At 39.7% G+C, this 27,436-nt stretch overlaps 2 protein-coding genes across 2 annotated transcripts in view; one reads left to right on the top strand and one right to left on the bottom strand.

Moving 5' to 3' along the window:
* Positions 1 to 686: 686 nt before the first annotated feature.
* LOC149242196 (large ribosomal subunit protein eL15y-like) overlaps positions 687 to 27,436 on the bottom strand; it is a 35,824-nt gene continuing 9,074 nt past the window's right edge. The window contains exons 3-4 of the mRNA XM_089374184.1: positions 1,445 to 1,642; positions 687 to 1,216 (exon numbers count right to left, since the gene is read on the bottom strand). Coding sequence (XP_089230310.1) covers positions 971 to 1,216; positions 1,445 to 1,642 — 444 coding nt within the window. The 3' untranslated portion in view covers positions 687 to 970. The remainder of the gene's footprint in view (positions 1,217 to 1,444; positions 1,643 to 27,436) is intronic.
* Positions 15,899 to 18,323, top strand: LOC149242197 (uncharacterized). The gene is made up of 2 exons (XM_089461035.1): positions 15,899 to 16,689; positions 16,818 to 18,323. Exon 1 carries the CDS (start codon positions 15,899 to 15,901, stop codon positions 16,439 to 16,441), a length of 543 nt encoding a protein of 180 aa, XP_089317161.1. The 3' UTR covers positions 16,442 to 16,689; positions 16,818 to 18,323.

Below are 27,436 nucleotides of genomic sequence, written 5' to 3'. Positions count from 1 at the left end.
CACTGAAAGCTAAAACACGGAAAATGATATCCACCGTGCTATCTCCACAGGTATACCATTGGCTGGAGATGCGCTGGGTTACATATCATCCATCTTGTGCAGAGGTAGTATGTTGGGTATCATTCACCCGAGGCCGCAACAAGGTGTGCACAGCATAGGAAGCTATATATAGGATGAGGCATTCTGTACTGCAACTAGCATGGACCGTCTATAAAGCATTATAAGTGAGGTGCAATTGACGTTTATGACCACTGTCAGAGTTATAAGAAATGCAAGGATGGAAGCTAACTGTGAAGCCTGATACGCCAAGCTGCAGAGCATTTACTTCCCTCTGAAACAGCATATTATCATTGAAATTTGGATGTCTGTGTGCAGATATCCAATAGCATATATACTGCCACAGACACTGCTGTAGTTGCTCTGCAGCTATGGTGCAAATTGATAACCGAAGCTAATAGTGATTCGGACCGTAAATGACTGAAAGAAAGACTACCAGGTGAGTATAGCACAGGAAACTATATTTTGGATGACGCAGCCTGGCCTGCATTGATACCCCCATCGATATAGAGCATACCAAACAATTCTCCACCTACTACAAGACACGAATGACAGAACAATACTCCAGGAGTTAAATAAGAACATATGTACCTTGTAGACTTTCCATTAAATTATTAAGTTACAACAAAATATATACTTCATAGACCTTAAATTAAATTATTAGGTTACAACAAAATTATGTACCCTATGGTAAAAGAGTTTTACTGTAAAACTATCATTATGTATTGAATCAACCTCCACAAAATAAAGCAGCCAATAGAATTTAGTTTAATTTCATCCACCAACGGAAGTTTCTATAACTACGTGGTTCTACAAAATTATGCCAGCACTCCTGTCCAGACTATAAACTGGAAATAATACTCCGAAAACAAAACATTGAAGAATTTTGCAAACAATACACACACAACTACTTCTAACGATAACGTCGAAGAGACAGGGTGTTGTTTTTCTTCCATGTGGCACGTTTGGAAGGACGAGCCTTGTGATAAAGGTGGCCCCTTCCTCGAAGACCTCTGTATTTCTTTCCAGCAGATGTTAGCCCTCGAAGTTCTCTGTGCTTGTGAACGGCGTTGCATATCCAATTTATTCTAGGATCATTCCTGATCACAGTGTGTGCTTGATCAACAAGAATTATTTCATAATACTTGTAAGTTGAATCCTGAAATGCAGATACAAAAGTAAGATAAAACCAAACCACTAGAAGAATAACAAACAAATTTTAAAGTTAGAATGTGAAAGACACCAAAAGTGAATTTCGATACAATGAGCAAACCTCCAGCAACTGGAAACTGCTACAGACAGGCACAGAGACTGTTCGAAACAGCTATCCTAATAATACTGTCGTATGAATCGCAGATTATATGTACACAACTTTAAAATAGCATACCTGGTTTATCCAGTAGGAGTTCAGAACTCTTAGCCCCCCCAACTTTCGACCAGCTCGCTCCTCCGCCACAGACCTCAAGCTGCGCTGAAACTTGAGTTGGGTAATACCCTGATTCTTGGGCTTACCATAAACAATACCCTTAGGAACAGGTCTCTTCCTACCTCCACGCCTCACTCTTATCCGGTAAATAACATAACCCTGCAGAAGCATTGCAGGCAACAAAATGTCAAGTACATGTAAAAGAGATGATGAACCATTCTGTCTTGAAAAAATAAGCCTTTATATTTTATCTGCATGCAAAGACAGCATTTCTATATTGAACTGAGATGAGCAAGGTGCTCTTACAACCAGGGGTGGAAGAGGTTTTTTTGTCATGTGTGTGTGGGGTGGTGGGTCACTTCGAACACTAGGAAACTTCGACCATACATGCCAAAATAAAATTAAAAATAGCTAAGAAAATTCACTTTGTTTTCAAAAATTGAACAATACAACTGAAACTACAGGAGTTTCTGCAACTTTAGTCACAATCTACTGAATATACCTAAAAAATCTTAAGCCCAGACTCCAAACCACCCACCAGGCCAACATATTATGAATGCAATTACAGTTAGGGGCTGATTTCTGCCAAACAGTGGAGCTTGTTTCCTTTATATGCAATCCATGGTGGTAGTTATGCAGGCTGAATTATTTGCAGTGTCCAGAAAGGGAGGAAGATGTCAGGGATAGAAGAAAATACCTAAATTGTCAGGTTTCTTTTGTTTTTTCCCTTTCATTAGAACATTGTAATCTTATTTTTTCTTGTTATTATTCCTTTTTATTGGCAATCTGGGTTTTGTGGGTCCAACATGATCCCACTTATGCTTATGGGGCCAGAAACACCCCCTTCTATGCCAGAAATGGCCAAAAAACGACTTGGAAGTGTTTCCAATTTAGAAATTGGCCAAGAATTTTCAAGCTATTTCTAGGGAGTTTCAATTTCTGAAACATTGTTGGTACCAAAACAATGAAGCAAGTAGGAGTTCCTTACAAATTAGCCTCATACCTCTATAATACTCTAAGACATAGCTGCAATGTAACTCATTCGCACCGTTGGGAGGGGGACCTGGCCCTCAAGCTCCCACATTCCAAGGAATGTTACGCTTCTTGTCAAGGATCAACATTGCAAATGTTGAGAACATTCACAATGTCCTAGTCGACTTCCTGCTAAAAAAGAATCTTTCCAACATTCCTGCTACTTATTGAACCCCAAAATAAGTATAACAGAATTATCCTTGCAAGTTGCACCAACTTGAGTATAAGTAGCGGGGGCAACTTGTATAATAAACCCAAAAATATTTAAGAATAATAAAACAAATGAAGGCAAACCCTAAACCTACACCCAAAAATAAAAATAAAAAGCACAACCCCCACGAATCATTCGTTGTTATATTATAACTAAGTTACCAGGATCTGGATCCGGATAAAGATCTACCATATTTTTTAAAACATAGGATCCAGATATGGTGGGGAAACGGCAAGTACAAGCAATATAAATATATTTTTATAATTTTTTAAAATAAAACTTGTATTAATTTAAATATATGTAAATTTTTAAGCATATAACTTATGTGTAATGTAATGTATAACATTTATATAAAATAATTAATATATGATATTTTTAATTAATGATTAATCTTATCTATTAATTATTTAATATAATTTAAATTATAAATTTATAATATATAAATTTTAGAACTTACATACTTGAAAAACTAAAGTTAATCCTACAATCTATACATTGCCGCATAAATTAAAGTTTGCAATAAAATTCATATATATTAACTTAAACTATATTTCAATTTCCCATTGGACTCTGGACTACAATCAGACCCCATTTGCACAATCTGCAATCTCTCCCCATTTGTGATGTCCACCCCTGGACGTAAACCATGATAGTAAGCATCTATTGTGTGTCCCTCCAATGAAACCAAATCGCTGGTGACTACTCTGGGGGTGAGAAGTAGATACAAAGAAGCCGAGGCAGTTCAAGAAATACAAGGCCCTTGCTCTAGTCATACCATTATAGTTACCATATACGGTGATCCCTCTGTTTGTATTAGTATAGCCCAGCAAATACACACACCAACCAGCCAGCCTGCATTGTAAATTAAGGAAAAGGGGCGCTCTTTTGAAAGGACATTACGGGGAAAGAAGGAACGCCCTTCTGGCCTATCAATTTAGTTCTTCCTCGTCCTTGCTCATCTGTAATGCTCGAAAGTCTATTGACAAATTTATGGCTGCATGGGAGGTTCAAAGGACAATTGACAGGGTCAAGTAGTTGTATCATTGCACAAGATCCTTAGTGGGAGAATAGTCACAGAAGAAAATCCTACATTTTTGTTGGTCAACGCTCCTGATATGTTATGTGAAGTGATGCTGTGTGCACTCAAGTCTGCAGTGGCTAGGGTTCGGCCCTAACCGCCACTATGTGCCCTGTCTGTTGCCGCACCCCACACCCCATTCGTTGTCATGGCCAGCCATGGTGCCCATCCTCTCAACCTCGTCTGGCCCTACAATTTCAGATCCAGCCATTGCCTCCGGTGGAGTTATTTCTTTCAGTCATACCATGCTTCAGCAATCTTCTGCCCTTTCTTCCTCTGTTCTGTTGAGAAATCTAGGGCATCGAGATTAAGTGATTTCTCTTCTATTAATAACTGCTTGTGAATGCTTTTTACTTCTTAGATTAGGATCTTCTTTTACTTAGGTTATTATAGAGTTATTCTTCATCAAACAGCTACCAATGCATAAACCATAAAGAGACAAGAGACACAAAATATCGGCTCTCAGCCAGGGCCAAAACCTCTCCCACTTTGAGAGGAAACCCCAAACAAATTCTTCTTCTATAAAGACTCCAAATGACAAATACCAAGAACAAGACCCTTGACCTATTTGCCACTCCAAGACCAAGACACATGTTTCCTTTCACTGCTTCTCTTTCGTGCCCAAGTCAACACTTGATCCAACTGCTTGTCTTCTTTGTACTTCGGCTATACTTCAGATTTTCGGTCCTTGGTTCAGCACTGCACTCCTTGTCTCTATTTCAGAAACCCTAGCACATGTGTTTGACCAACTTTGACCCTTTATCTTCCTCGCTCTAGAAGGAGACTTTCTTCCTTCAACTCAGCTTCCTTTTTGGCTTGACTTTTTCCTGAATTCGGTTGCCTTAGAGGTCTGCAATATTTTCGTCCTTTCCTGCAGCAGATGACCCCTCTCCTTCGCACGTGTGACAGTAAAACAGCCCTAAAACAGATCCAAAGAACTTCACTCTTCCTTCCTTCTTCTCGCTGGCTATGAGGCTTCTTTCTTGGTCACTTTCACACTTCTCACTACTTCAGACCTTTAACCCTATTTATAGTTGTTGGAGCCTCCATAATAAGCTGACTTGTACTGAGGGTGAGCCAACATGACTTTAGGAGCAAATTCATTATTTTATTTGAGGCCGACTTGAAGGAGTTTCTTGAGCTTGGTCTTGGAGGGCTATTTGACATTTTTATTGACTCATATACAAATGTATCATGCCCAAGAAGGGTCCTTCATACATGACATTGACTCTCTAACTCTATGACCAATCCTAAGGACTCACAATGGAAGCCATTACTAAAAATAAAATTCCTTGCTCATGAAACCCATGAGGCCAGCATTACAAAAATAATTTTATTTTTTCGTTCTTTACATCAATTACATAAAATCACATTTACACGTCATTATGAAGACCGAACCTAGTTACATTTTTCAACATGTTCTAGTTCCTGAAGCACCCTATATTTCCATCCCCATTGGCTCGAAGGCTAATGAAGAAGCAAATTTCCTCAGAACTAGCACTTTGGTTTGTTGCTTTTTTTGGGATTTGGCCATCGTTTGCAGATCTTCAAAACCTGGATAGCAAAAAATTGGCTTCCTGTGATCAAGCAAGAAGTTTTCATCCAACATTGTGCCAAGGGTTGTTTTGTTGCTAAGTTTGATAGTGTTGAAGATAGGAATCTGATCTTTAACTCAGGTCTATGTTTTCTGGACAATGTTGGCTTGTGCCCGAAACCTTGGTCTCCATCCTTTGATCCAGTGACAGAAGTCATGGCTTCTACTCCTATTTGCGTGCATCTTCCAAATTTATCAATGCATCTATGGGCTTTTCCCTCTTTTCATGCTATTAGCTCTGCTTTAGAAAAATTCCATTTTGCCTCCAGCAAAACTCAAAGGAGAAGCATTGCTACTTACACCAGAATCTGTTTAGAAATGGATCTTAGTGCTGGGTTTCCAGCTAAAAAATATTTGACTGGGAAATATTTTTCCTGGACACAAAAATTAAATTACGAGGGTGTTTCCCTAACGTGTAGGGCTTGTTTAAAAAACGCCATATAGCTTCTCATTGTACAACTGAGTTAAAGAACTATAAAAAGAAGCGGCAAAAATCTACTTGGTGGGTTGGGTCCACTGAGGATCATCAATTAGTTATGTGAGACAACTCTCCTCCAGCTCCTCCTCCACCTCAACTGACTCTGGTTTCCAAAGAAAAGCAACAAAATGAGGACCAAGTCTGCCAAAAGCAAATCCGGCTCCACAAGACTTGGGTCATGAATCCCATGGTAAGTCTAACCCTCAGAAAATGGAAAGTTGGGCAGATCAAGTTGATGCAGCGGAATTTCAAGAACAAAAAGAATTCTTAGCACAAGATATTCCAAATCCAAACAAATCAGTACGCACAACTAATTCAACAGAAGCCTGGAAAAAGGTAGGAAAAGGATCCATTATTATCTCGGCCAATGGTCACAAGAAGTCATCCAAAAACCAGGGTAATCATGCACTGCTTTTGTTTATTGTTATGTAATCAATTTGTGAGCATATATTCATGTCAGAAATGTTGGAGTGTAAGTCTTTTAAGTATTTGGCAATCTAAGTCAACAATGTTCTTTTTGGGCATGTCAACATAGACCTTCCTGCCTTAGAGTTTTGGCAACATAGAGATTATTGATGTACCCCACTGCATTTTTGCAGATTTTGTTCAATATAATTGTTCAGTTAACAGTTTGAATTACAATGAATGAAAACAAAAAAAAAGGGCAAAAAAACAATTCTAGTATGTTTCATTTTTAAGGATCCATTTTTGGAGGAGATCCTAAACAGATGTAGGGGTATCCAAATCCAAATCAGGATCAGATCTGGGGATCCACAGATCCATTCCTGTTGATTGATAGATGCAGTAACATAGTATTGTTGTTATTTTCACTTTGCTTTCGAAGTTTTTGTTCTTTTGAAAATGGGGAGAGACACTAGAGAGGGTTGCAACCAAACCTTTGCTACAAGAGTCAATCCTAGACTGGATGGCTATGTAATCTCTGAGGATGTTGTTTTAAGGACACTGACACCAAGGTAGTTCATCTTTTAGGAAAACTTATTCTCTGAGGATGTTGTTTTAAGGACACTGACACCAAGGTAGTTCATCTTTTAGGAAAACTTAGGCATGGAGTGAAGCCATGCCACTGGTTTATCAAAATAAAGAAATCAGATCCTTCATGTGTAACTTGAGGCATAAATGAAAATTTATATAATTGAACATTACATTATCAACATCTTGATTCTTACCACTTTGGACTATAGTATTTTAACTTTTAAGCATTTTCGACAATGCACATGCTCAATATTATTAAATAAGTTACCAGCTTCTAGTCATATCATTTTACCTTTAAGTTTTACTCTTTGATAGTTATTGAATCATGAATAGTCATCAGGATATATTATGTGTAACATGTAATATTAATTTTTTTTAATTTTTAGTTTAATTTTTGTCGAGATTTTGATTTTTTTATGATTTTTTGACAGTCAAATAAAAAAGGTAATTCAATGAAAAGTTGGGGGAACTTCTAGCCATTCCCAAAACCCCTATCCACACCCACCTTCCAAAAACTCCCGCAGAATAACTCTAGAGTGTAAGTTGGTCAAGTATTGCCTTGATTTTGTTCCACATCATGCTTGAGACTTCACCAAAGATCACAAAAACTCCAATTTATCCTTACAAAACTTACAAATCTTCGTACATAAATGCATAACTAATTTTAGATGTGCAACAAATCAAATAAATTTAATTATTAAAAATGAATGACAAACTTGTCGAAGTATTTGTCGATTGGGTTTATCTTAGGTGGTTGGGAGGAATGATTGTTATCCTCCCCATATAGGTTCAATCCCCACAACTAACATGTTGAGCTCATATAGAATAATTGTAGTAATGGTTTCAAGCCTTATTGTTGAATGAGAATGGCCTTGAGCCCCAAAGAATATCTTATCCTTGCCTATAGAAGGCTGGAGGGTGGAGTGCTTGGCTACATGAGGAAAAAAAAGACTTGCCAAAGTATTCCCCCAAAACATTTGAAGCTCTAATAGCCTACCTAACATAGATTGTCCTTCATCTTGAAGCCAATCCTTCATTTGCAAACTTCTCACATTTTAATCTAGCAATATCCACTTTGTAGAACAACATTTGGAAAATGTTATTGCACCTCACAAATAGTTCAAGATATCTTTTATTTGGACATGGCCAATGGTACACTTAATTGTACTCTTATTCAAAGATCTGGTGTCTATGCACTATCACCACTCACCTTCCTTCTTTGGTACTAACAAAGTTACAATCACACACAATAATACTTTCCCTAACGAATCCTTTATCGAAAAACTCTTTAATCTACCTATTCATCTTCTCATTCTTTTGCAAACTCAATATCTATGCCCCTTGCAATCAACTCAATGTAGTGCATAATTCCACACTCTAGTAGCAAATAAGCTAGTGATTTTGATGCGTAATGTCTACATATTTCTACAATAACTTGTAGATCTATGTTGGCACAAAGCCTTATTTACCCACAACTTGGACCCCCTTAGAGAACAAGTAACACACCTCTTTGTCTTTTGAAACTTGTTTGAACCTCTTTTCTACCCAAGAGCACTACCAATTAACTAGATATGCATTGTCTAGACTCTATCCTCTTTACTCGAGGACTTCAAGAGGTTCCTTTTGTTATTGACCCAAACCTCATACATGTTAGCTTCTCTGTCATGCAACAATTTATTACCAAACTACCACAATCAACAAAGAAACAAATGGGGAACAACCATGGGAACCACATTATAAAAGATAGTCTTCATGTTGTTGATGTTTGTAGCATCGAACACAAATTTCCGCACAAGTCTAGTGTAGAACATGTGAAAGTTGTCCAAATAGGTCTTTTCTATTTCATAATTCACTTTAACTAAAGTTAATTATTATGTGAAGAGATTTTATTAGTGAGTTGAATAATGTCTAATAAAATGTGAAGTATTTACATTAGTGATTTAGATGTAATCTCAACCGTTAATCTCATTCTCAAATTAGGGTTATGGAGACTTGGCCATCAACTCAATGTTATTTAAAAAAAAAAAAAACTAAGTGAAAGGAAAAGACACAGAGAGTGTTAGAAAAACACAAGTGACAAGGTAATAAAGGATTTTCAGTGTACAAGTCCAAAGGAGAAAAGAGGAAACAAGGTGCACAACAAAAGAAGATTAACCCAGCTCTCATAAATTGAAGGCATTGTACACAATAGGTAAAGAGGCAAATTCAAGAGATCGTACAACCTAACGAAAAAGAAGGGTATGTACAAATTTCTAGGACGAATTCAATAGTCATAAGAGGATTTTTACAACAGGTTTTGCCAAGACTGTATAGGTTTTACAGTGCACCAAAACAGCTAGCTTTTGCTGTATTTTTTTCTCGTTTTCTCAATGGGCTATTTTCCCAGTTTGGGGGCCCTTGTAAGCTTGGAGTGATTTTACTGAAAACTAATATTTGAAAGGCAAAAATTTCTAAGTGTATTTTGGAGATTGGTTTCCTGTAGCTTCAACTGACTTTTTAGTAGCAAGTGCAGTTTATTCAATGTGCTAAAAACTTTAATCTAAATCATATTTTTAGTAAGGAAATCATAAGGAATTAATTTACCTAGGTTGTTGGAAAAAAAAAAATTAATATGGTATCAGAGCCTGATCCCTGAGAGAAGTCGATTTCCAAGTATCAGAGCCTGATCCCTGAGAGAAGTCGATTTCCAAGTGGTTACTATAGCAAATCGAAGGTTACAGCAACAGATATGAATGCTACAGCTATAGATCTAGGTATTACAAGAAGCAGTTCTTGCAAATTAGAGTGACCAGCATTATACAGCAAGTAGATCTTGCAAATCTGAGTGACCGACAGACATATCTAGTGCAGATCTAGGTATACACCAGCCTTAATCTTGTAGATCTGGGTGACCAACAAACAGATTTATACAAGAAGCAAATCTAGTAGATCTGGGAGCTAAAGTTATTAATTTCACTAGGTGCTTGAAAGACTAAGCACATTTGCAAGGCAGTTTTGTTTAGATTTGTAAGACGGCAGCGGCTGGTCTAAGGTTTGAAAATAGATTGGATGGAACTTCAAACTTCCTCCCCTAGAAAGCAAGAGTTGCTTTGCTTTTGAAGGAAAATGATCTTTGGAAGATTTGTTGACAAAGTAGTACCTTCACTGACAAATGGGCTACAATTGGCAGCTGATGGGAAGGAGGAGACCAGAGTCATGCTCATAATCTTGGATGCAGTGAAGGATCATCTAATTCCTCACTTGTTTGAGAAGAAGACAACCAAGGAGATGTTCAACGCCCTATCAAGTCTATCCCACAGTGAGAACATAAATAGGAAGATGGTATTAAGGAATAAGCTCATATCTACACAGATATCCAAATCAGATTTAGATATCAATTACCTCTTGAAGATCACTCAGATTCATTATTAGCTTGCAGTAGTTGGAGAGAATGTGACTGACGCAAAATTGGTAATTATGGCACTCAATGGATTCTCAAATCCCTTGGAACCATTTATCAATGGTGTATGTGCACAAGAGAACGGCTTTGGGATGATTGTGTCCAAGAATAGACTCTGAAGAAGTCTAAAGCCAGAAAACAGGAAGATAATGAGAACTGGCCCTTGTCAGCGAGACAAGGGAGGGCAAAGGAAAGGATTTTGGTAAAGGGAAGAGTGAGGAGTCAACCTCGAAGCCAAGGAAGAAGGACTTGAGAAAAATCAAGTGTTTTGTATGTCACAAGCATGGTCACTATGCATCACAATGTCTACAGAAGAAGAAGGGCGAAGGGAAGCCACAACAACAAGAGATAGCAGTCTTAAAAAAAACTCAAATGAACAAGTTTGCTGTGAAATTTGAAAAGGATTTCTCAATTGTTTCTTGCCTTTCTACCAACACAATTTCTAGGTGTCACATACCCGACCCCTTCATTCACATTGGAGGAATGGGGTAAAAGATTTCTACGAGTATTTCCTTCCATTAGGTGTGGCTCTGAGACCCTCTCAATGCCTCGACTCCTAACATGAGCCTTCCCCCTGGAATCAATCTGCCTGGCTGACGTGTCACTTCTCCAAGACCCTCAGGGTGTATTGAAATTATTATTTGAGTTCCGCCCAGAACCCAACCTAGCAGCTGACGGTTGCGCCAACTCTCCCACTAACGCCCACATCATCCCCCTCATGCTATCTGTTGCAGGTCCCTGTGGCCCCACAACCCCGACACCCATCTGATTACTTCGGTGTAACGACCCTTAGGAATAGGGAAATTTCTATTAACCCCCCATGTCATCAACTGACGGTTCTTGGTGTCTGGGATTTCCCGGGACAATCCGCCCTTACGGGGTTTCTGACCTTTGGGGTCTGAAGATTGCCCAAGTGACATCACACTAACGTCATCCTTGCCACGTGCCAACTTAAGAGAGGTCCATGTGTCGTCCATAGGTGGCTCACTGGGGCACCCAAGGCTTCCAACTGCTAGTCACATGTCCTTCAAAAGGTCGTGTTGACATTATCTCCATGTGTCCAGGTTACTAACAAGGAAAGAGGGGCCAAACTGGAAATCAATAACACTTCGAAATAATTCGAAGGAAATTCAACCCTTCGAGATTTGACCATTCAACACAGTATACACAAAGATATAGAGAGATTCCAAATCCGTTAAAAATCTGTCAAATCCCATTCTACTAAATCAAAACTTACATAAGTACCAGTACATACAACAATCAAATCCTCAATCAATGGATCGAATCTATCTAATCCTAGATAATATCTAATATGCATGATATTCTCCTCACGAATCTCAACTAAGCCTAACTACTTGAATTTATTACAAGATAATTCAAATCCCTATATTCTATCTCAAATCCTATCTAGAAAACTTTGTAAAGTGACAGCTAAAGGATCCCACTCCTTTGCTTGTAAATTTTTTTTGTATTTTTGAAATAAAATTCGAAGCCTTTTGTCTTCAAGCCTCATGCTCCTGCATCATAATCCTTCTCACCTTTGCAAAACATTTTCTCCAATCTACCAGATCTTGAACATCAGCTGCCGAAGGCTTAAGAATGTCTTTGTCTATGAATTCCTTAAGCCCGTTGTCTTCCAACACTGCCTCCATCATGTCCTGCCAAGCCATATAGTTTGAACTACCCTCAAGGGCATATTCGAGTCTCAATCTGTATAACGACATCCTGCTAGCTCTGAAGTATGACACTGCAAATTCGATTTCACCTGCAAAAGACAAACTTGTATTCTTCTCTTCTAGAGTGATTTCTGCTCTGATACCATTTAGACATTCTTTGTAGATTCAAACTGCTAATTGTAATTTGCTAAAACAATAGACTTGAATCTACTCTACTCATCAACAGAAACAATTAAACGATCGCAAAATCACAAAGCATACAAGAGAGAATTCAATCAACACATTACACAATGATTTCCTGGGGAAAGCCACAGCTAAAAACCCCTGATATCTTTATACTGCATTAGTCAGAAAATATGAGAAGATTACAATGCTTCGCTCAAGCCCGAGCAACCTCAACGCTATCTCTATTTGTCTCACACTTCCTAGACAAGCCCAGGCCAATACTTAACCAATTTTTTGCTTGCCCAAGTCCTTATTTCCTTACATTGTTTCCTTGGGAATTAGCCCCCTTTTAATTAGGGTAATTCCTCAATTGGAATTGCACAATCCATCATAGGCCTTCCTCTGACTCCATGCACCACCTGTACAATTCGAATGATTATACAACCGATAATACATTGTCCCTGAACTCCAATCTCAACTGGTTAACACCCAGATCTAACATGCATGAGTTATTTATAAGTGAATCATCAGTTCACTGGTTGATCATTACAGGCAGCACCACGCTCCTAGACCTCCCACTAGTTCCTCCAACAGTTGGAACTAGTTTAACTGACTTTAACTCAGTTAAACTGAATTAATTAATTACAACTCAAAATAAACTCAATAAGGACTCCTATAAAGTAGGAGACACTCTACATCAGTGTTGATAATATCGCCGATTTTTCGGCGATATTCGTAAATATCGCGCGATTTTCATCAAAACGAAATTTCGGCTGGCAAAAATCGCGATATTTTCTAATTTCGAAAATCTCGCGAGAAATCCGAGATATCGCCGATATTTTTATAAAAATCGCGCGACGATGGTATATATCGCCGGCACAGTTTATAAAATAGGTTTTTGTTTACCGTAAGGGCGTCATTTTATTTTCGAGAGCTGGAGAGTCCGAGTGCGAACAGTGCGGAGGGTTTGAAGTTGATCTTTGGCTGCGAAGGAGGGTTTACATACACTGTACAGCGGCCAGCCTACAGGTATGCACGACGCACGTCATTCTATATGCATGTGCCATGGAGAGTCGAGAGTCGAGACTATATACGCAGTATTTTGGTCATAACCACAGTGTTAGTGAACCAATATTAGAAGAATATGTGAGTTGTTTTATGATTATTGTGTGTTATTTTATTAGTGTTTAGGGCTTATTGTTATGTATTATCAGTGAGATTAGGATCTGCAACAACTACTTCAGATCTGAAGTATGTGAAGGTGAGGAAATATGTCAAGTTAGGGAGAGGATTGAGGCTTGAAGCCTTGCGGCATTCCCTTTGTTGCTGGTATATTAATGTGATCCTTCAAATATCAATGTATAGACCCCAAATAAACAGTGAAACCCTTTCAAAGAGGAATGTCACACCTGAAACACAAACCTGTTAGCCTTAGACATATATGCAGCAATGAACAATCTTCTTGAAAATCAGTCTCTATGCCAAGACTTATGATGAAATCTTCGTCAAAATTTTACTATAACACCTGCAAACTTACACCAGTGATCTAAAACTCTCACAGCCAGAGGAGCAGCAAGCCAGAAACGCTAATAGTTAGCTCCCAAAATTAGTCATATTTGAGTTCTATTTAGTCAAATTATTAGGGGAACTTTATTAAGTTTTCAAGGCTTGAAAGCCTTCAGAATTTTTCTGCAGATAACCAAGTCGCTTCAAGCCCTTTTGCACCAGAGATAAGGCAAAGTTTCAAGCTTGGTGTTGAAAAGTAATGAGCCTTCTCAAGAGCCCTGCCAATTAAACACTGTTAGATCTAAAAATGTAATGCCGAGAAGAAATGACAAACCCCTTTCAAAAAAATCACTGTAAAATCTCTGCAATTAAATCAGGGTTAATATATAATTGATTCAAGTTTTCAAAGTGTGCAGCCTGTAAAAAATAAGACTTCGTAACACTGTGGTTATGAGTCATGACCAAAATACTGAGAATTGTTAGCCTCAGAAAGATTGTTAGTGAACCAATATTAGAAGAATAGATGGAGCATAATCCCATGTTTTGGCCTGAGATTAGGAAAGTTGCCTTCCCACTCTACCATATTGAAATCTTTCACAACAGTTGCCCTCCCACTCTACCATATTGAAATCTTTCCCAACAGTTGCTTATCCTCAGAAGATAGCATATAAGCCAACATTAGAAGCATAAATATAATTTATAAATGCTTTTATTATCCTCAATGTATAACTATACACTGCCTGTAGCAGCCAAATCGCAGTCCTCTAACGCTGTTATTGAATACATTTATATTTTATGATTTTAATGTCTTTTGACTCTTTTCTACATAGCTTGACTAGGGTCCTTTGTGTGAAGATTGCAGATTGTAGAACTTTGTTAAAGTTTATTCCATTTGTCTTTGAAGAATGAGGATTTGATATTGAGACCTGCACCCATGGAATTTCGTAAATTCGTATTACTTATTAAGTTATTAAGTTACTAATTCCAAATTTTTTTTGGTGCTGTAGGTTTCCTTTTGAGTTAGCCCACTACAAAATACAAATATGCCAAAAAACTTGGACCCATTTTGGGAGTATGGGATCCCTGATGGTGGGACAAATCGTGCATATCTTTCATGCAAATTGTGTGGGGACAAGATGACAGGTGGGGTTACACGACTGAAATACCATCTTGCTAGACTCCCTGGACATGATGTTGGCATTTGTAAAGTTTCTAGTCCGGAGCTTATACGAAAAGCTCTTGAGGCAATTGAAGAAAAGGACAGAAAGAAGGAAGAGGCGGAAAGAAACAAAGCTGAACGTGCAGGTAGATCTTTTGGGATATCTTCTCCTGATTTTGATGTTCAGGGTAGTGGCCCTACTGGCCCTAGTGGGAGGGGCTCCACAACTGGCACACCATCACATGCTAGCGCTACTGCTAGTGTGAATGCGAGGTCATCATTTTTTGTTCCACGAACAGGAGCTGGAGCACAACCTGGCATAAAATCGCTTTATAAAAAAAAGGAGAAGGAAGAAGCAGATAGAGTCATGGGGAGGTGTATTTATTGGAGCGACTTACCTCTCAGCATCACAAAAACCAATCCATTTTGGCAACCAATGTGTGATGCTATTGCTGTTGTGGGCCCAGGGTACAAAAGTGCCACATATGAGGAGTTGCGGGGGCCAATTCTTCAAGCAGAAAAACAGGACATCAACTCTAGATTGGCGGAGTTGAAACAGACATGGGAAGTCACTGGATGCACAGTGATGTCTGATGGTTGGACAGATAGGAAGGGTAGGACCCTTCTAAATTTCTTGGTACATTGTCCTAAAGGTACCATGTTTATTAAATCGTTGGATGCATCAGAACATATCAAAGATGCAGCAACGATATGTGAGTTGTTAGATGGGTTCATTCAGGAGATTGGTGTGCAGAATGTGGTGCAAGTCGTAACAAACAATGCAGCTAATTATGTGTCTGCCGGCAGAATGCTTATGGAGAGGCATCCCACATTGTTCTGGACTCCATGTGCAGCGCATTGTCTTGATTTGTTGCTTGAGGATATGGGGAAACTCTCCTTCATCAAGGAGGCAGTTGATATGGCTAGGAGCATCCCCAAGTTTATTTATAACCATGCTTTTGTTCTTAGCCTTATGAGGAGGTACACTAAAAACAAGGAGTTGCGGCGTCCTGCCATCACACGTTTTGCCACAACCTTTATTACTCTTCAGTCCTTGCTTCGATGTCAGTACGAGTTGAAGCAAATGTTTGTGTCTGATGATTGGCGTGCTTGTAGATACAGCAAGAGACCTGATGGGAGTGCCATTGCAAAAATGGTGTACTCTGAGACATTTTGGCGTGGAGTACAAGAAGCATGTGCAGTTAGCGAACCTATAGTAAAGGTTCTTAGATTGGTGGATGGAGAGAAGCCTGCAATGCCTTATTTGTATGAGGGCATGGATAGGGCCAAGGAGGCCATTCGTTCCTATTATGCAGACAAGGGTTCTGCTGGCCTTAATAGGCAGATGATGTTATGGGATGTGATCGATAATCGGTGGACAGGGATGCTTCATCGACCCATTCATGCAGCAGCACTCTTCCTCAACCCTGCATTTGCATACAAATGCAATTTTCGTTTTGATGGCGAGGTGATGGAAGGGCTCCATTCCTGTATTGAGAGGATGGTACCTGATTCTGAGCTTCGTCGCAAAATCATCCGCGAGATACATAGTTATCAGGATTGTGTTGGCCTATTTGGCTTTGATGATGCCATTAAGGGAAGGGACCTCTTCATGCCACGTAAGTGACAAGTCATCACTCATTAGAAATTAGAAATTTGAATTTAATTATGTTTTAACTTTTAACTTTTAACTTTTAAGTTTTTGAATTTTTTATTTCATTATTTTGTTGTAGATCTTTGGTGGCGAAGCTATGGTGCAAGGGTACCAAATTTGCAAAATTTGGCTATACGAATCTTGAGTCAAACATGTAGCTCTTCAGGGTGTGAGCGCAATTGGAGTGTATTTGAGAAAATACACGCCAAAAAGCGCAACAGGTATAACTTTGAACTCAAGCCTTCAGTTGAGCAATTACACTTATTGTAATTTTTAATTTTTAATTTATGACCTTCAAGTGTCAAGAGTCAAGAGTCAAGACTCATTACTTTTTTTGACACTCTTACAGGTTGGAGTTCGCACGCCTCAACGATTTGGTGTATGTGCATTACAACATCCGACTTCGAGTGAGGCAAATAGAATCACCAGTGGATCCAGATGCCATTTCCTTAGACAATATTGATGTATTGTCTCCGTGGAGGGTGGAGTCTCAGGAGCCCATATTGGAGGAGTCACCTTCATGGTTGGAGGAGCCAATGGCAGATGATCCATTAGAGCAGGGGCAGCAAGAGGAGGACTCGGAGTCAGAGGAGCAGCAGCACTTAGAGGAGGAGCAGGAGGAGCTGGAGGAGGACACTGCGGGAGCATCAGCATCAACACCATCTGCTATAGATATAGGAGAGCATAGCTCCATGCCTATCACTCATTATTTGACATTAGGTGCAGAGGCAGTGTCAGGGCCTTCTACTACTAGGGGCAGGCCTGACAAACAGCCCATCATGTTTTCCCGTAAAAGGGGGAGAGGGCAGTAGATAGATAGCTGCTAGTTTTATTTGTTATGCTACATGTAACTCATGATGATGAGATACTTTTATTATTATATGTGATGTTATTTTGTATTGGTTCTCCACATTTGAGTCCTTGAATGGACAATTATCAGGGATTAGCACGATTTGGTATCGCCTTTGATATATCATTTCTATTTGACATCATATATATCAGTGTTTTCTTCATATTTATGTGCCAATGTGTTTAAACTTTAAACTTTATTTCATGTTGTTATTGCTTTATATGTTTAAAAATCTGAAAAAAATGAATATATTATGCATTTTTTATGCTTGCTTTTGTTGTTTAAATTCTGAACATGAAGATGTTGCTTTAAAAATTAAAATAGTTTCTTGAGTGTTTGCTGGGCACTGTATAGTTATACTCATTTAATGCCAATTTTTTGTTTTTTTTGTGCCCTAGGTTTGAATTAGTTCACTACAAATGTCAAATATGCCAAAAGCCTTGGACCCATTTTGGGAGTATGGGGAGGCTGTTGGTGGGGCAAATCAGGCATATATATCATGCAACTTGTGTGGGACCAAGATGTCAGGAGGGATTACACGATTGAAATACCATCTGGCTAAACTCTCTGCATATGATGCAGCAGATGTGATGCCTTGTATGGTTTCTAGTGCAGAGGTTATACAAAAAGCTCGTGAAGCAATTGCTGAACAAGACAGAAAGAAAGCTGCTAGGGAGAGGCCAATGGTCTCAGATAGATAGCTGCTAGTTTTATTTGTTTTGCAACTTTTGCTACATATAAGTTTATAACTCATGATGATGAAATACTTTTAAACTTTTATATATGTGATGTTGTTTTGTTTGAGTCCTTGATTGGACAATTATCACTATCAGGGATCAGCAGGATATGTGATGTTATTTTAATTTTTGTTTGAGTCCTTGATTGGACAATTATCAATTTATCACTATCAGGGATCAGCAGGATTTGGTATCGCCTTTGAAGTTTGATGTATCATTTCTATTTGACATCATATATATCAGTGTTTTCTTCATATTTATGTGCCAATGTGTTTAGTTCATGTTGTTATTGCTTTATATGTTTAGAAATCTGAAAAAAAATGAATATATTATGCATTTTTTATGCTTGCCGATATTTGCCGATATTTTGCCGATATTTTCGCCGATATTTCCGATAAGATATTTTCCGGACCCTCGCCGATATTTTCCCGATACCGATATTATCAACACTGCTCTACATGACTCAAGTTAGACCCTCAACTCGAATTAACTGAGCCAACTAAGTCAAATTAACTTAGTTAACTAATACAAGTTATCATGAGATGTGGAATTACAATATTATTCCCAATTTAATTCAAGGACAAAATTAAATTAGGATTCTCTTGTTGCATTTTCAACAATTTCGCCCATCAAGCTTGCCCCCTGAGCATTGTAGATATTGGGTCCGACCTCCTACTGATGTGGACAACCCCTTCTTTTGTGGCTCCCACCACAAGTTAGCACATGAGTGTTTCCCAGCCTTCGATCTTGGGTTGTGCTGACGTTGATTGTTGTACATTTCCCTTAACGGCGACATTGGCCTTCTACTGAGACTATCTTGTCTGAGCTGGGTGTTTCCTCTCTTTTCCTTCTGGGTTCTTCCTGGACCAACTCACATTTCGTCTAGTGGTGCTTTTGGTTATCCAGTTACTCTTAGTCTCAGGCCTACGCCTTGCTTGCTCATAGCAATGCTCTAGCTTCTTAATCGCATCCTTTAGAGTCTAGGTTCCAACAATTCAATCTTATCTTTGAATACCATAGGCAACCCACTGATGAACCTCTGAATTTTAACCTTCTCGTCCTTGAGATATGGGACATACCTCAATAATCCCAAAAACTTGGTGACATATTCATCACTAGTCATCTAACCCATTTTGAGTTCATAGAATTCCTTTGCCTTATTGTCGTAGTAGCGTTCAAACAGGTATTGTTCTCTGAAAAGCTTCTCAAACTCTTCCCATGTCAGCTCCTTCTCGATGATGGCTCTAGTATTCTTCAGGTCCTCCCACCAGATGTCGGCCTTTCCTTTTAAACTGTAAGAGGAACCTTGGCTTTCATATTCTCAGAGTAGTCATGTATTCTAAAGAACTTCTTCATCCCTAGCAGCCATGCTTCCGCGTCCTCTGCCTTCTTCACATCCCCATCGAATGTGGGTGGCTTTGCCTTTTTAAATTCTTCAGGCATAGGCTCCCTTTCCTTTCTCTCTGAGCGATGGTGGTGGCAAGAGTGATGATGTCTCCAGGTGGCAGAACTAGATGGCTTGCTCGAGTAAGGCACCTGCGTTCTAGCCCTTCCTCTTGGAGTACTCAAAAGTTCTCCCCCTAGCACAGTGTCCTCACTACCTTGCTTGGGCCTCTTTCGAGATCCACTACCATCTGCTCCATTGGTGTTTTCTTCTGACCCTTGGGGGCTTTTCTTGTCTCTACAACTGGTCCTCATTTCAGATTGCCTTTGCCTCTGCCAGTCCAAGAGACTTTGCAGGATGACCGCATTGATCTTAGCCTACCTCTCTTGGGCTCTTACCAGCCTCTCATTATCGGCAAGCTCCTCACCTCGTCTCGAAGACATCTCAAGGTGTCCATCCAATCCGGGGATTGCTTTCCTCCCCCTTGTCCAACTGATCTCTCTTCTTCATTGGTTCTGACTCTATAACTTCCATGTTGGGACTGATCGAAACTATATTCGACCATTTTGGTTCTCATCATTATATCTTTTATATGTTATGCTATTTGTGACGTGCTGTCAATCACACACATTGTTAGACATTTTAAAACAACATTTAAACACAAATCAGGATCATGAGTTTGCATTCACGGAGTATCATGGGGTTTCCTGTGGTAACAAAACAATCATGTTAACATACAAGCCATTTATCAATCATATTCAACAGTCATTCAATCATGCAATTGGTACATAACTAATGACAAAATGTATCCACAATCACAATCCTACTCCATAGAGTTGTTAGCCATCAACTAACTTATCCTAGCATAATTTCAGTAACAATCAACAAGCACAGTCCAAACTAACTTAATATTCTATAATTACTTAATGAAACTTCCTCACATGCCCGTGACAAAGCCCATCCAGTCCAAGTATTGAACCTGGATGCTCTGATACCACTCTGTCACATACCCAACCCCTTCATTCACAATGGAGGAATGGGGTAAAATATTTCTATGTGTATTTCCTTCCTTGCGAGCCTTCTCTTTTTTTCATTATTACTCTTATTATTATTAATATTATATGTGGCTCTGAGACCCTCTTAATGCCTCGACTCCTAACGTGAGGCTTCCCCCAGAATCAACTCGCCTAGCTGACATGTCACGTCTCTAGGACCCTCAAGGTGTATTGAATTTCCGAGTCAAATTCCCCCCCCCCCCCCCCCCCCCGAACCCAACCTATCAACTAACGATTGAGCCAGCTCTCCCACTAAAAGCCACATCACCCTCCTCATGCTATCCACCGTAGGTCCCTATGGCCCCATAGCCCTAACACCTCCATCTGATTACTTCCGAGTAATGGCCCTTAGGAACAAGGAAATTTTCATTGACCCCTTGTGTCGTCAATTGACCGTTCCTGGTGTCTGGGATTTCCCAGTACATTCCGCTCTTACAAGGATTTCGACCTTCGGGGTCTGACCATTGCCCAGGTGATGTCACACTAACATCATCCTTGCCACGTGCAACTTAAGAGAGGTTCACATGTCACCCGTAGGTGGCTCGTTGGGGCACCCAAGACTTCCAACTGCTAGCTACGTGTCCTTCAAGATGTCGTGCTAACATCATCTACACGTGTCTGAGTTACTGAGAAGGAAGGATCCTTCTATGACTGGACTCGTACTAGGTCCCTTGAACCCGAAACCTTATAAGAAGTCATTCGTGCAGCACCTCGGGGTTCTGACCTTCCTGGGTGGCCCCTTACGGCAGCCTTCCCTCACCTAACGGTTCGAGTAAAGGAGAAATCTACATCACCGTCTCTCGACAGAACACCAATGCCCCTCTTACCCGCTAAGTCCCCAGCTCTAATTTAAATTATCTCTCAACTTCCAACTCTACGGCCTTCTACCCTATCATTCTGACCAATCTCGTGAAGGAAATATAGCTCCACCAATCGAAAGTTTCCTTTGACTAGGGTTTTGACTGTTCTGGGGATAAGGTTGGCCCAACTTCTTCTATAAGTTCATGGCCTCCTTCCTTTGTGCCACAACAACGCTTTCCTTCCCATTCCCACCATGACTCGGTCGAAGGCTTTTGAATCTGCATTTCGCAATGCCTTAGACAGGGAGCTCGACAACCCTCCTGGCTACAAACTCTGCCGCCACACAAACTTCCCCAAACTAGCCTTGCTAGCTATAGCTCTTTCTCAGGAGTCTAGTAAACCTCCAGATGCATTTTACAGGTTCACCACAATGCCCTTGGTTGCCTAGGGCGATTTACGACGTTATCCCTCTCGAGCTTGAGTGATTGGTTCTCCAGCAAGTTCCTGGCCCACGAGTCTTCCCATCCCACAGGGAGGGAATGCCACCATGGGAGGCATAGGCACTCCTGCATGTATTACCTACCACGGACTTGGCGTAGACTTCGGGGAGGTATCCACCTTATCTGCCACACGCTGACAATACCATACTCGGCCTGCAAACAACTCCATGCTGATACACAAAGGCATCATGCACCTCGGTCGTCGCCTTAAGACGCCAACAACAGCGATCAGCCTACTGAAAATGCAAGGCTAAAGGACATTCAAGTAAAGTTGGTGGCTCAATTGATACCAAGGAAAAACTCCCTTTGACATTAAAGTTGTGCTCGTCAAGCAACACAACAACTTGTAACGTGACCACAGATAACTCACAAGCGAGTACAACCCTACTATGCAGAGGGTCTTCTATGTAATCTTATATTAATAAAAGGGTCTCAGAACCCACTATTCTTCAAGTGTAAATCCAAGCTCTCATGGCTCAGTCGTGATTTACAACGAGTTCTGTCCTTTTCTTAATGAGTTATTAATATGTTGTTTCTCACACAGCTAAGCATATGCGTAAATCTAGACTCAGTACTGCATTATGGCCTGGTCTTAGTTAACATGCGGTTTATTATGCTTTTTATGTGCCAAATATTCCATGCCTATCGTTAGTTGTTATTAGACATATTTCACTTTCAGCTTTCTCACACATTCATGCATATATTCAGCACATACACATACATGTATACAAATCATGCTAACGTATTCCACAAGGAATGTAACACATATGCAACTGATTCTGGGACAAGGACTCTCCACCCAACCTAGACAACTGCAGCCACACTTACCTGCAGTCGTCACCCTCGACCCAGATTCCAGACTCTGGGGGGTTGCTTGCTTTAGGGACTAACACACCAATCTACCACTAATTTCGAGACTCTAGAGGATTTCCTTCCTCAATCCCACCAACTAGCAGCTTCTTACTTGGTCGACTCCGAGAGTCCAGAAGTGCGCAACCTCACCCCCAAGTGCTCACACCATGATTCACCTCCTTTCTAAGTCTCCATGCAGGTCTTCCTCAGCTTCTGCTTCAGGATGGCCTCTACCCAAGTTGTTACAGGGCTCCAAAGTCTATTATCTCAACCCACAACCTCCAAGGGACCCAAGCTGTTACAGGGCTCCAGAGATTCCATCCCAACCCACAACCTCTAGGGACCCAAGTTGTTACAGGGCTCCAAAGATCCCATCCCAACCCACAACCTCCAGGGACCCAAGCTGTTACAGGGCTCCAGGGATTCTATCTCAACCCATAGCCTCCAGGGACCCTAAGCTATTACAGGGCTCCAGAGACTAGCAACTCAACCCACAGCCTCTAGGGATCAAGAGCCAATCCCCTTCTCTTCTCTTCTCTTCTCTTCTCTTCAGCGCTGCTTATGGAGAGCTTGTGCTGAATCTCGAGCTCCCTCAATTCTCTCTGTGTTGGTTTCTCTGGTTCTCTACTCTTCTTCTTTTTTCCTGAATCTCTCTCTCTCTCTTTCTTCTTTCGCGTCCAAGCGTTTTTCTTGGTCTCTTCCTCAGCCACCATTACTGTTGCATCCTCCCTGGCCTACAACATACCATCCCTCCTTAAAGTTCATGTCCTTTTTCTTGTGGTTGCTTCCCAAGCAGCATGGGCCTGTATACCTCCTGTTGCAACTCATTTAATTTTCAAGAGCTCCTTCATCAATTCATTCACCATCCTACTTTTAATGGTTGTCCTGCATTTTCAAGTTTCTTTGTTGCACAAGGAATCGTAACATCCCAAGCAAGCGACTCCCTTCCCAGCTCTAGAATCTGTGTCCTCTGACTCAATCCCTTTTTGCTTGATTTCAAATGTTGCAAAATATTTACAATGTATTTACAAATGCCACTTGCACGAGAACTTCGGGTGGGGTTGTTACACTAGAAGTGCATGGTATGTGGACAGTGGTGCATCTCACTGTAAGACATCAGCATGAGAGTTGTTTACCAATCTGATGAAGCAAGTCAAGAATACATGTGAAGCTTGGTAATGATGCCAAGTATGCAAAAAAAGGAGTTGGACGATTTCATTTCAACTCGGGTCAAGTAGCTCATTGGAAGTGAAGAACATGATGCATGTTATAGGCCTCAAGAAGATGTATGCTATAGAACATCTTCTAGTTTTGTCAAGAGACCTCGATGGTTCATGCAGACAATAAGGGATGCTCATGAGCATGTGGAGGGAACTAGGAGTGCATTCAAGAAGAGCAAAGCTCCAAAGAATTTCCTGAACTATGTGGCACTAATGAGTAGCATTCTTGATTTTGAGTCTTCTAATCTTATGTAAGTAGCAAACCAACATGTTTGGAGGAGCGTCGTGGTAGAGGATGATGTGTGGGACATTGTGCCAAGATCGAAGCGAAAGCTAGTCCCAAGTGGCTCTGCAATAAGTTCCTTCCTCACTAGGAGCAAGTGTTGATGATTGTAGCATCAAACAAGAACTTCAACACATGTCTAGTGTTGAACACGTGAAATTCATCCAAGAAGGTCCTTTCAATTTTGTAATTCAATTTAATTGACGTCAATTATTAAAGTGAAGAGTCTTTTAATAGTTAGTTGAATAATGTCTACTAAAAATGTAAAGCATTTACATTAGTGATTTTGATGTAATCTCCAATGTCAATTGGGATTTAATCTCAATCGTCAATCTCACTACAAGATTAGGGTTATGAAGATTTGGTTACCAACTCAATGTTATAAAAGAAAGGTAAAAGTGAAAGAAAAAGACAATGTGATACGCAAGAAGTGTTAGAAAAACACACGTGAATGAGTGATAAAGGATTTTCACTCAGTGTACAAATTCAAAAGAGAAAAGAGGAAACAATGTGAGCAACAAAAAGAGATTAACCCAACTCTTAGAAGTTGAAGGGGTCGTAGACAACAAGGGCAGAGGCAACTTCAACAGGTTGTACAACCCAAAAAAGAGAAATGTGGTTGTACAAATTTCTAGAACAGATTTCAACAATAGAAGAAGGGTTTTTACAGTAAGTTTTAACAGGGTGTATAGGTTGTACAGTGCACCAAAATAGCCAGGATTTGTTGTATTTTTTTCTTGTTTTCTCCATGTACTATTTTCCCAGTTTGGGAGCCCTTTAAGGTTAGAATAATTTTAATGAAAAGTTGACATTTTGACGGCAAGTGTATTTTATTCAATCTCATTTAATTTTTCAACATGAAAATCATAAGAAATTAATTTACCTAGGTTGTTGAAATAGAGATTTTAACATGTGGGCCAATATTAAAAGGTTGAATTTAAAACACAGTTGATTCACCAACAAAGTGTGCCCATTTCTTTGTCCTGACATTTAATAGGGATTCAAGTCAGGAAAACAACGCAAATTCAAATTTTTAAAAATCTTAGCACTTACCAAATTGTTTAATCTTCATTCTCCAATTTACTTATTTTTTTACTCTTTATTTATAGTTACAAACATCACTTGCAAATTTTTCTCCTATTTCATCCTACAATATAAAATCATGAGTCCCCTCTACAAAAAAATCAAAGCTTTTGTATACTTCCACACACAGTTTTAAAAACTGGAACGGAGTTTTGAACCGGCCACCTATCTAACCAGGATTCGAACCAAAATTGAATCAAGCCAAATTCAATGAATCAGATATGAATATATATAATAATTACTTTTTAATGAGAAAAAATATTTTTAAGATTTTAAACCGTGATTCCAAACCATTAGAGACAAAATATGCAAAGTTTTCTCATTTATGTAATGTTAAAATTGGCAACTAGGGCCAAACTCCACATGGGTCATCTTATTTATGATAGCTGGTATTTTTCTTGGATTCCTCTCTCCGAGAGGTGTAGGATTGATCTAGAAATCCTCTGATTCTGACATGTACAAATGAAGTTATGAATTTATTTTGATTATGGACAAATTGTCAAGGTCGGCAAGCAAACTCATGTAGGCTCAGAAGCCCAACAATCACGTCTATTCATCCTCAATGTTTGACTATATATACATGATGCCTCATCCTCATTTGGACACACTTCATCTTCAACATCTCTCTCTCCTCACATGATTGGATATGGATTTCTGGGCTTCTCTCTCTCTCTCCACACATGCGAAGGAAAGGTTTTTTTCTTGTTGTGCGTTGACCAGATTTAATCGAAAACCTCAAGGGGTTGTCTTCACTGCCTTGACCATGCATTGACCACCTTTGACTGTGTTTTTGTGAGGGTTATCTTTGATTGAGCATGCCACATTTCTGGGCACATAAATCGAGGCAATTCGTTGACTGTGGTTAGCACTGACCGCAAGTTGACTGTTTAACCAGACTTTGACTGGCCAAAATTCAACTGTTTTGAGGGCAGTTTCATCTTGCTATTTGGAGGCCAAAGTTGACTGAAGTTGACCGAATTGTTGAGGGTCAAATCTACCTTGTTGGCCAGCATTGACTTTTCTGGTTAGGGCTCTTTTACTGTTGTTATAAAATATCATATTTGTAAATTGTACTATCTCTCTGCTGAACTATTGAAGACTATAATAAGAATTGATCAGGGGTTTCCCCACATTGGGGTTTGTCCCTGGCTGTTGCCACATCTTGTGTCCTCTTGTCTTGGCAGCGTGTCTTCTAATGTTTATGTTTATGTTCTATCTGCATTTTACTATCATGTTGACGTGATTGCTAAATTGGATATTGATATTGGGCTAATAAAGAAATTGAAGTAAAAATGCTCTAAAGCGCATTGAACATACCATTGTTGCCTAAAATTTACATGGAATTAGCGCTGAGGTGAAGACAAAGCCCAAGCAAGAGTGAAAGAGAAATCACCAAAGACAGTTGGACAAGGACAAAAGGCTCAATGGGTTCCTCATCCTACTTCCCGGCTGAAGACAAGCTCCATGATAAATCTGACTATCATGGATGGAAGATGTCTATTGATTTGACCTTGGAAGAAAAAGAAGTGATGGATTATGTGCAAGGTAAAATCCCTAAGCCTCCTTCAAATGCACCGGTTGCTGCGAAGACCAAGTACAACAAGGCTGAAGTCAAAGCGAAGAAGATTATCAGGGATTCCATTGACAAGCATCTAGTGGCCTATATCTCTGAATTGAAGACCTCCAAGGAGATCTATGACAGGTTGGTCGGCATGTTCAAGGTTAGTAATGCTAATCAAATTCTATTTCTCAAGAATACGTTGAAAGATATTAAGAGGGGCAAGGACAAGGACATTCAATCCTATTTCTTGAGGATTACTGAGATCAATAATGATCTACTCTCGATTGGAGAAGTCATTCCTGACAGAGAACTTACTCTCACCACCCTTGGAGGACTCCCACCTGAGTGGTTTGTATTTAGAACCACTATACTCAACAATGATCGAATTCTAGGGTTTGAAGAATTGATGTCGAGATGCATTCAAGAAGAAACAAGAATGGTGGAACAAGAAATGCCTTCTAATAGAAGCAACCCCACTGCACTCTCCGCTCATACCAAGAGGAAGAACAATGCAAGTTCAAAGAAGCAAAGTCAAGGAAGACCGAGATTCAAAACTGGAAGGAAGGGAAGATGCTTTATTTGCAATAAAATTGGCCACTATGCAAGGGAGTGTCCTAATAAAAGGGATATACCTCGAGATGA

This window comes from Pinus tabuliformis, chromosome 8, assembly GCF_031772625.1.
Source record: "Pinus tabuliformis cultivar Carrire ecotype Pingquan chromosome 8, CPIR1, whole genome shotgun sequence".
In the NCBI taxonomy this organism is placed as follows: Eukaryota; Viridiplantae; Streptophyta; class Pinopsida; order Pinales; family Pinaceae; genus Pinus; species Pinus tabuliformis.
The sequence above is the reverse complement of the archived record's forward strand: the minus strand, read 5'-3'. Positions and strand labels throughout refer to the sequence as shown.

Excerpts from the sequence above, each read along its gene's own strand:
- LOC149242197 (XM_089461035.1), top strand. The coding sequence starts at position 15,899 with ATGTTTGTGTCTGATGATTGGCGTGCTTGTAGATACAGCAAGAGACCT.